Source organism: Macrobrachium nipponense, chromosome 21 (assembly GCF_015104395.2).
Source record: "Macrobrachium nipponense isolate FS-2020 chromosome 21, ASM1510439v2, whole genome shotgun sequence".
In the NCBI taxonomy this organism is placed as follows: Eukaryota; Metazoa; Arthropoda; class Malacostraca; order Decapoda; family Palaemonidae; genus Macrobrachium; species Macrobrachium nipponense.
In genome coordinates, this window is record NC_087212.1 from 69,459,930 (window position 1) to 69,471,265 (window position 11,336).

The window sequence follows — 11,336 nt, forward strand, 5'->3', positions numbered from 1 at the left end:
AAGAATTTCCCACAATAGGATGTGTTGTATCTCTTCAGTTCTGGTTTCCATCCATTATTTCTTGTCTGGTTTTCGTTTAATGTAATTAGGTTACTATCTACTTTTGTTATGCTTATCAGTATATTTCAAATGTTTCTATTAGTTGTCCTCGCAATCGCCGTGTTTCTAAGTCATACATTTTCAAGCTCTCTAGCCATCTTCGGTAACCTATTTGCCTGATGGATGGAATTAACTTAGTGGCTCTTGCTTGTACCCCTTCTAATCTATATGTCTTTTCTTAGTGTTGGTGACCAAAACTGTGCTGCATATTCAAGATGAGGTCCAACTATTGATGTGTAGAGCTGCAGCACCGTTTCCTTGTTTTTGTACGTATTTGAATTGCCTCTTTACGTATCCCACTAGTTTCTGTGCCTTCTTGTCAGCTTTTAAGCAATGTTTTGTGGATTTTAAGTCCTTGGTGATAATGACTTTTGAGAGAGAGAGAGAGAGAGAGAGAGAGAGAGAGAGAGAGAGAGAGAGAGAGAGAGAGAGAGAGAGAGAGAGAGAGATATCAGTATGCATTGTCTACAATACACAAACAGTATGAGTAATTGAGTATGCCACTAGAATATTACAGTTCCATTAGTTTATGGTATCAAAGAAAGTGTCTTACATTTTGCATTAGGACTGGGATTTGGAGATATATATGACTGCTTAAAAATACTGTAATTTCCAATAAATTTCCCAGTTTTATTAAAGTAGTTTGTGCTCAAAATATACTTAATATCCACCGAGGACTTACTGAATCCCTTGTTTTTATAGAGACATGTACATTAGAGTATATATGCATAAACATTCAGAAAAATGAGGTCAAAGTAGTTAAAAAAAATACAAAAAATACAAATTATAGCAAAAGAGCAAAACTATCCCACAGGAGAGATTGGGCTGGATGCATTTAATATGTTAAAAAAATCTATATGTATAGTATTTGCAAAATTCATATACAGTAAGGAACAAAATTCTCGTCGTGAAGTAACAATAAAATGCAAAAAATTCATATATATGTGCAAAAAATCACAGAGTAAGGAACAAATCTCATGAAGTAACAAATTCCAAAAATGAAGAATCTGCAAAAAAAAAATTAAATAAATAAATAAAAAAATAAAAAATAATAGATACGTAAATAAATAAATAAAAGATTCATTGTTGGACATAACTTATAGAATGGCAATTTAAACCATAAAACACTTGAGGATAAAATAACACCCTTTTCTTGTGGGTAAATCCTGGTATATTATTGAAGATATGCTTGAAATTCATTATGAATACACTAAGGATTTTAAATGTATTTATAATAACCCAGATGTAGAGACAAGAAAATGGTCTAATTTTATGGTCATCCTTAAAAGAATGAGATTGTCCTTCACAGTTTTCAATAAACCACTTAATGATAGGAGCTTCGGTACCATAAAACACTTTTTATTTTCACTTCAACAATATAGCCTCTTGCTTCACTATTGTACTGTAAATATTTCTCTTTCTTAATGCTATATATTAATAACAATTGTACATTTTGCAAGGGATCCATTCCAACAATGGGACAATCTGAAAAAACAAAATAGTATAACCAAACATTGCTTGTATCACAGCCTATAAAAAAATTACAATTCAAACTAACCATGGCAGAAACAAATAAAAAAAAACTGAATAATAGAGCAATATGTATACTCTACATATCACTACCAAAGCTTTCATAAAGCACTTACAATACTCAATTACATAGGTATTTTTGAGGAGCAGGCAAAGTCAAAAGCATAAAAAGATAAAGTAATAATAATAATAAAATAAATCCCAGACATAAAATGTTAAATCTTTAAAACGTCTTCAAAACCTTGCTGAGAACAGGACCCCTACAGAGAGGACAAAGAGAAAGAGGTGCACAACATTTGGCACACACACACATGTGACCACAAGGCAAGAAGATCACCTCACAGCTTAGGCTCAAACACACTACACATTCAGCTTCAATAAACTGTGGTGCAGTGGGTCTTGTTTCGTCATCCAATTCTAGAGCAGGAGCAGATGCTCCTTCTTCTCCTTCCAGTTCCACGTCTGGAGCTGTTGGAGAATAAGGCAAATCACTCTCGCTTGGTGCTGAAGCTAAAGGATTCCCCAATTTGGCCTCTTCGAGGTGATTCTGAAGGGCACGCTGTAAGCCATGATACGTTGCAGGCCCAATTTCCATTGACAAAGCCTCTTCCTCAGTAAACTCCATCAACTGCTCATAGGTGATACCATGACGGGCAAACACAGGGATAAGGTCTGCTGCATTTGCATCTCTGAGGATTTCTCTGATTCTAGGATCCAGTTGTTCTTCTGCTTCAACCAACCCAGCAGGCTTCATGGCAAGTAAACGCTGATACTGAATAAGCCAGAACTCTTCTTCGCTACAGTCTGATGAACGCAGTTCTGTCAGATTGCCAAACCAAGCATTCAGTTCTTCCTCACGATCACTTTTCTCTTTCAAAAGAGACTTCAAAAGACCTGCTAATGTTGCTCGTTGATCCAACATTGTGGTTGAACCATATTTTACATCAAATTTCTTTTTCCTCATTTCAAGGGATGATAATTTGGCCAATTCATATTCTACCTGACCGATCTGAAAATAAAATATGTAAAAATTAATCATTAAAAGCTCCATATTGAAAAATATAACTTCTCCATTTAAGGCATTAATAAATAAAACTACAGGTGTAAAACAGAACTGAAACCTAACTGAAGATTTGGATATAAAAATATTCAACCAACAGCAATTACTTTCTTATCTGAATAACAATTACTTTTATCTAAAAACACCATTATATAATTCCTTAGTATATTGCTTTACTTCAAAAGTGTGTGATTTTTTTACACCAAGGACAACCAAACCCTTACCTGTCTTAAAATACTGCAGCGCTTCAAGTCATTCTTCAAAAGTAACAGCTTAAAAGCCTCTGCCTGGACAGCTTCATCTTCCATGAGGGTAGATGCCCAAACTTCCTGATCAGCCATTCGTGATGTCATGACACCTTCCAGATGAGTGTTCACAAGATCATTTTCCTCCAGAAGTGCAAGTACACGAAGAGACTGCTCATCCTGCAATGCCTGGCGTCTAGCTTCTGTCGCCGCTTCCTCCATCAGTGCTGCTTGCATTGCTGAAATAACCTCAGAACTGCGCAGTTCAGCAGAGGCTTCTGCAATACCAGATAACATCAGTTCCATTTCTTTTTCTTGATCATTCAATAAATTGAGGAACTCCTCATTTTTACTATTTGTTGCAGAATATGAAAGTAATTCATGAAGAGCAGCTGCAGTGTCTCTCTCCATTTCAGTTAGATCTTCTAGTAAACGTTTCCTATCTTTATCTTTGGAGTTAACTATATCTTCTACTTCTGCATCTATGTCTGCCTGTTGTGCACTCAAGTCCTTCACAAAGGAATCTTTAGTATTTGACATTACTAGATAAACCAGCAGCTGCTCTTCCTGCTCCTTACGTAAACTTTCTTCGACATTGTACTGATCCTGCAGTAGTCTCAGCTTTTTCTTTTCATATTCAATGACTTCCTCTGGAGTTTGGGACAGTTCATCTAACAAATGTTTCTTATTATTACTCATGTCCCTGAGGACTTCTGCAAGCTGATTTCTTTCTTTGGCCTGGAATTCTTCTTCAGCAGCCAACTGCGCTCGTAACAACTCATCCTTTTTACGCATATAATTGCGGGTGAAATCATCCTCAGGTGTCTCCATTCCTGCATAAGCTTGTGATGAGGTAGATTCACTAAATTCTTCTTCAACTGACTCAGAGAGCCCCACATACTCGATTTCGTGCTGTTCGCAAAGATGACGCATTACAGCTTCCACCCCTTCTTCAGCAACATCAGGTGGAGGCGACTGTAGTTTGTCAGCATCTATCTCTAATAAACACAGGCTTTTCTGTAAACTGCAAAATTCTTTTGGTAGCTCAGTGATACTATTGTCTTTTAACGTTAACACTCGCAAATTTGGCAAGGCACAGATGCAAGTAGGCACTTTGGACAGTCTATTTGAAGATAAATATAACTCTTGCAAATTTCTCAGTTCAGAAAATGAATGAGGTAAAGTTTTTATCTTATTATTACTAAGTTTCAGCACTTTCAACTTCTTAAGTTTACTGATACTTTCAGGTAAATGACTTAACTTATTATTACTGAGGTCTAACAGTTCAAGAGAACACAGTTCATGTAATTTTCCTCCCTTTTCTAACGATGACAAATTATTGTTTCTCAAAAGGAGGCTCGTCTTCTGTAACAACTTGCACATAACAAACGTGTCTGGTGGAAGCTCAACAATGTAGCAATCAGTGAGATCGTAAACAGGCTCTGGATTTTGTTGGGCCATCACCACCTTCATGCCCAACTTGGCCTTAATTTCCTTGCTAGTCATGGTTGCTGAAGGTGAGTTGTTTTTTTCTTTTTTAAAAAAATTTCCAAAGGGCATTCTGGCATAGTTTTTCTCTCTCTACTCTAATAAAATAAAATGTTCTAAGTCACTACATCTATTTCTATGCAACCATGGTTAGTCTACTCATCCTGAAGTTAAAACATTTCATTTTAGTTCTATTGAAACCTGAGGAATGAACAAACAAAATTAGTGAAATTAAAGCTTCAGGGTTAAAACACCTGTCAAAATCATTTCTACATCATTTAGTGGATATCTATCATACGCAAGAATTTTTAGCAATACAACTGAAATCAAATCAATGTAAATACAGTAGTGTATCATAATGCACATGATCTCAAATCTCATCAATAGCACTGTAATACTGCATTTTGTTATTCTGTGAAATTATGGTAAAAAAAAAAAAAAAAAAAAAAAAAAAAAAAAAAAAAAAAAAAACTGTAGTTAATTAAAAAGCAATACCACCTTCCATGGTTTAAATACCAAAACATAAGACATCCACTTATCTTCATTTTATGTTGCTAAGAGAAATAATATGGTACGGTAAAATTATACCTTTGGTATGCCTCATATCTTACATATGCTTAATGCCTGGAAGTGTTATTTTCTGAATGATGACTTCAAATGACAAAAGAATTAATCTTATTATTTCAGCAGAGTTTATTCTGCAATCATAGAGACTGAGTAATACTACCTTACATTACCTATTAAAAAAATCTGAATATTAAAGACTTCAGCGTCTGATTTAGTAAGTTACCTCATTATGCCAGAAATAAATTTTTTTTAAAGTCACTTTGGGAGCGCAGTAGTGAATACCATACAAGAGTCAACATTTCCCACTCCAGACAGGAATGAAACTGTACAACCAAAATGTAGAAGTTATACATAACAATGAATATGAAGTAAAACATGTACTGTAATGCAACTTGTTAAACACTCTGGAATAAATAGCTGGACTTACCTCAAAAAAGCAAATTATCATCTTTTTATAGCCACTGTTCAATTAATAACATGAAAGCACTCCCAAATCTACATAAAAAAATTAAATAAGTACTATAATCTCTCAAACAATGACAATACTTATCTAATGCATTTTTGTTTTTTATAGCACATATCTGTTTGCCTAAATTTAATTAACCAGGCATTATGCATAACCAAATTATGAGGGCTGTAAATTATGAACACCCTAAAACCCATGTTGCATGTGAAAAATTATCAAGAATCAAATAATGCACAGAAAGTAGTGTATAACAAACAAAAATAATAAAATAAATACGTAATATTACTCAGGCTAATAAACACAATGAAGACTGACTTTGCAAAACGTGGAATGTGCAATAACAATAGGAAATGAGTAATAAAAAACCCCAGAAAAGTTCTATCATAAAACAGACCCAAATTAGAATTCAGACAGAAAGTGCCAAAGAGAGAAAACGATTGAGCAAGTTCAGTTCACATCTTAGCACCAGCCTCTTCCCTCAATCTAATGTAGCAACATTTATGATAAGAACAGCTGCACCTCATACTTGTACAAAGTGAAGGTTCTGATTTTAGTACACAGTACTGTAATAATAAACTACATAAACACACGATTGTTACCGATGTCACTTTTCTGAAAATGGGCTTGGTGTACTGGATGAGAATTAAGTAAGACATTTGTAACAAATATACTACAGTGCGTTTACTTTTCTAAGATCGCTATGGTGTGGCTTGTACAGATATCCTACGTTGCCAATTTTCTTATGGTAATCATATTATCATGGAGTCTATTGATATAGTTTTCATTTCTTGAAATGTGGTTCTTTTTTCCCATCAGATATTTTGAATAATCTTTTGTATATTCTTCATTAACACCTCAGTTTCATTAATGAAAATGAAGATACGGCATATTTTTTTCCCAGGCAATGCCAGATCTGAGTTTAGGGGACCTATGATTGGTGCTGCTTTGGCTGGTTATCTACATGTCACTAATCTACTTTGGTATGATATCTACACAGGTATGCGATCTACAGTTTCCAAGAAAGGCTTGTTGTGTCGTTTGTTATAACAATTTAACTACTTAATTTTCTAAGTAACAACTAGATTGCTAACTAATGCAAAGTAATGCAAGTTGTGCTGTTTGTAACAATCTAGCTTGCTACCTAATTTCCTAATTAGTTAACTAGATAGATTGCTGTATAGTTTGTTAAAAAATAAGCAAGTCCTTTACCATTTTTATATTTAGTAGGCTTCTATAATTCAGTTTAAATATTTCAGTCAGTAGCAAAGCTCTGAAGATGCTCGCAAAGGAATTCTACAATGAAATCAGTGACGAATCCAAGACACTGGCATTTTTAAGAAGACGGTCTTTTAGATGAAGAACAAAGTGTTTCACCATGTCATCGATGTAGTGGAGAGATGAAGGACACTCGGAAAAGATGGCCAAATGGCGAATTTATGCCCGTTCTTCGTTGCAGAAACCGTGGATGTTTCTACCTTTTGTTCCGTTCGCAAAGGCAATGCATTTTTTCACTTCACAGATTTGAATAACAAAGTAAATTGCAAGCTTTCTCATTGCCAAATTTTAGAACTTATGTTTTATTTTATAGAAGACCTCTCTTACCATCAGGTTCAAGGTTTAACTGGTAGAGGTACTGAAGCAATATGTGATTGGTTTAACATGTGCCGCAAAGTGTGTACACTGATTGTTTCAGTCCAGAATCGCGGTCAAATGATAGGTACTGAAGAACCCGTACAAATCGATGAAGCACGCTTTGCAAGAAGGCGAAAATACAAAAGAGGTCGAATGTTGCAAGGTGACCAAGCTCCCAATTCAACTGAAAGTGACGCTGAAGTGAACAATAACCGCAACCATGGAAGACGTATATCGGACTGCCGATATTTTTATGTTCAAAGAAGAGACCGTGAGACCGTTCAGCCTATCATTCAGAGAGAAATCGCTGAGATTCAATCATTCATTCTGACGAATGGCCGGCCTACTCTAATTTAAACCAATTTAAACCAACTCAATTTCCGTCATTTTACCGTAGTAAACCATCAGCAGAATGACGTCGATCCTAACACTGGAGCACATACACAAGCCATTGAAAGATCTTGGCTTAATGCAAAGGTTCGCATACTGAAAAAAATGAGAGGCTGCAATCAAAGAACTTTTCAATCTCACCTTGACTACTGGTGTTGGCGGATGCTGAGAAAAGAAGCTCCTGACCTCTTTTTAGCATTTTACCCAATGTGCGTGCTGTGTATCGCTAGAATATTTTGATATTTTTTACATAATGTAGATTTTAGCCTAAAATGAAAATAAAAACCAAATTTTTAGTTTAAAATTCTTCATTTTAACTAGTTCTCTATATTTTTAGTTTAAAATTCTTCATTTTAACTATACTCTGTTTTTTTTCATCTGTCCATCCGACTGGTGTGTTTGTATGGTAACACTGCGTCCCCGGGCTTGAAATAGTTACGCTGTGAAGTTTTAGGTTAATAAAGGATATCTGGTTGTACATTTGCAACTGAAAAGTGTTTTAATAATTTACTGTACGCAAATTACACCGTTAATATTCGAAATAGGATATTGTTGTTATTGTTGAATGTAAGCTGCCTTTTCGGGGTGGCGAATGGAACAGCCAGACGCAAATTCCATCAAACAGATGCTAAACCAAGTTACGTCATATCGTATCAGGCTGAAACGCACTTTATAAAAATTAACAGTACATACTGATATACTTACGTATAATGAAGTAATACGTTGACATCTTGCCGTAGTGAACAGCGAGAGAAGCAATTTTCCCGCCACTGCGTCTGGCTGTTCCATTCGCCACCCCGAAAAGGGAGCTTACATTCAACAATAATAACAATAACCTATTTCGAATATTAATGGTGTAATACGCATACAGTAAATTATTAAAACACTTTTCAGTTGCAAATGTACACCCAGATATCCTTTTATTTACCTAAAACTTACACGTAGCGTAACTATTTAAAGCCCACGACGCAGTGTTACCATACAAAAACAGCACAGGCGGATGGACAGATGAAAAAAAACAGAGTATAGTTCTCTATGATATTTTTTATACTATAATGTAAATATTAGACTAAAATGAAAATAAACGAATTTTTATATTTTAATTTTATTTTTCTTTCGATGTGATATATAAAAGCTATAATTAAAAAAGTAAAATCATCTGTTTTATTCAGACAAAACTGAAGGTGAATAATTGACCATAGATAACAAGCCAAAGCAGCATCCCTATGATTTTTCAGAGGATTTAAAAGGTCATGGACAATATCATTAAAGGATAATCGCTCTCGATCACCCACTGTGATAAGTATGAATGGACAGCCCAAGTGACTCTCGCAAACACCTTCACCCACCACCTGAAACCAAGGAAATATTCTATAATTTCCTGAAATACTTCATTTAATACTAATGAAGGTCCTGCAACTGATGTTTCGAAGGCTATCCAGAGAACATCTGAAGCAACAAAAGTGTCAGAATTGACTATTCATAGACTTAACAAGAAAGCAAGAGAGACGGGAAATATAGTGGAATCTCCAGTATTAAAAAAAAAAAAAAAAAAAAAAAAAAAAAAAAAAAAAAGAGAAAGAAAGTGAGTCCTGTGACTGACTTGGATGATTTTGATAAAAATGTTATGAAAAGAAGGAATGAGTGGTTGTCTTTTCTAAGGGCATAATAAATCTATTGACTTATGAAATTGTCTCAAGTCCAAACACTGTTGCCAACAGGCCATTCAGCGCATCTATAATTATAGAAAGAGAAAGAAGGAATAGCTAAATAGAATCGGGAATGAAAATGGAAAAAAAAAAAAAAAAAAAAAAAAAGGTAACAGGGAAGAAGAAAACCCTTTCCCTTGACTCCCAAGGTCTAAAGTGAATTCTCCTAAGAAGGATTATATCTGCGGGAAGCATTTAATGGGACTGACATACCCGTACATATGACAACTCTGCATTTTCTACCTGGCCCCACCAGAGCGATCTTAGAAAAGTAAACGTACTATATGTACTACCAGACAACAAGCAATTCAGATTGATTTTCAAGACAATAACATGTAGCAAACTGTAAGATAAAGTTTGACCTCTTCACAAATCTACTCTATATCACAGACAGGAACATATTACAAGCATTAACCCTCACTGTAATTTGAAAACGTAATCAAAAGTAAGAATCCTTCTAAAGGACTGCCTTACAATTCATTTCCAAAATTTATTTTCATCACTATTTCAATTGAAAATACATAGGTAAATTACAACTTTAAAATAATTCTTTTTGATAAAAACCATGGTTACTTGAAGAGGATTCTTCTCTCTCTTTGATTTCAATACACTTTCTATCTAAAAAAATAAAAAAAAAATCCTATAATAATTTTACTGAAAACACAATAATAGGTAAGTTTTTGCTTCTTTAATCACAAGTTTTTTTTCTTATGCTACTTTTACAATAGTTTATCCTAATTAACCATTACTTCACCCATTCTAAAGGCCTTTTAAAAGAAAATAAATTTAATTTACAAAACTGGTAACAACAGCAATTATTAGTGCGTACACCAAATAGTTGTACTAAAATTTCTCCAAAAGCCTAGTCACTAAGTTGTGATTACATTAATCTTTAAGATAATAAACAATAATACTTGGATGTGGACATTTCTTAGCAGCAAAGTTTAGAAAAAACATATTGGTTTCCTTAGTATACAAAGTATAGCATGACTATAACATACACGACCACAAAAATATTTATTAATTAAGTAAGTAGAACACATAGAATTACAAAACATGCATAACCAAATGTTTAAGACATGCATTGCAGGACAGACTGTTTCCACTGACCCCAACTTTTTGCGAAACAAATAATGGGTATAGAGTACACGTAACACACTGCTATTTATATAAAATATTAATAATAATAATAACTGGGGTACGATTTTTCATACAAATTGTATCTTACATTGGAGATTAGTGTGGTATATTGAAAATAATGTTTGGTATGAATTATATTATTTTTTTTAGCAAATAAAACCATAGAACTATGAAAATAGGACTACCTCCAAAATAATTTCACACCAAAAATCTTGCCATGTGTATGCTAATTAAGCTGAAAATGACCAATAACCGAAAGCAGCTAAAAATTTCTTAATACAGCTGTTTTGGTTTGAGTTAAGTAAAGAAATCCAAAACACCATCAATTCAAGGTGGCAGTTATCTACTTGTACTAAAAATGCCAGAGGAATGGTGATGTTTCTACAGCTTACGTCAACTATTGCATTATATATATAAACTCGTAAACAACATAAACATGTAGTATCCAAAGTCAAAATATCTCTAGATTAGCCGAGTTCTGTCCAGAATAGTTTTATCCCTTTGTTGGTCTGGTTAGGCTGTGTCAATGTCTTGAGCACAACTGTTCTCTTGTAACATTAGTTTTAACAAATTTAACTTGGTAAAAGACTAGGCTAGTCTATAAACTGATCTACCATGAGCTTCTCCAAAATGATCCAGTAGCTAAGCATACTGGAAGTATATCAACTAATAAAGAAAAATGTAGGGTGATCCAGGTTATTTCTATTCACAATGAGTTAACAGCATATGACAAATTTATCTAACACAACAAAATTGTAAAAAGAATTAAATCTACAAAATAGTAAACAGAATTTAACCTAACAAGACAGAAACAGAAAAGGAACCAGACTGACAGCCTGACCACACAACTTAGACAAGGAACATCAATAAAAAAAATATAGCTAGCCAAACATAGATAAGGAATATAAAAAAATGTATACTATAAATACTATAAATTGAAAAAAAAAAAAAAAAAGGAAAAAAAAAAAAAAAAAAATAGAGAAAAATTGAAATATGGAAATTTTAAGTGA

The 11,336-nt window shown here is 33.9% G+C and overlaps 2 protein-coding genes across 7 annotated transcripts in view; both read right to left on the reverse strand.

The window, feature by feature from the left end:
- Positions 1-11,336, reverse strand: part of LOC135198139 (myelin expression factor 2-like) — a 32,417-nt gene that overhangs the window by 19,688 nt on the left and 1,393 nt on the right. The window lies entirely within an intron of this gene.
- LOC135198137 (E3 ubiquitin-protein ligase LRSAM1-like) overlaps positions 468-11,336 on the reverse strand; it is a 12,492-nt gene continuing 1,623 nt past the window's right edge. For all 6 annotated transcript variants that reach the window (XM_064225613.1, XM_064225615.1, XM_064225616.1 and 3 more), the window contains exons 2-3: positions 2,914-4,623; positions 468-2,638 (exon numbers count right to left, since the gene is read on the reverse strand). In XM_064225613.1, the coding sequence (XP_064081683.1) occupies positions 1,853-2,638; positions 2,914-4,494 (2,367 nt within the window). In that variant the 5' untranslated portion in view covers positions 4,495-4,623 and the 3' untranslated portion in view covers positions 468-1,852. The remainder of the gene's footprint in view (positions 2,639-2,913; positions 4,624-11,336) is intronic.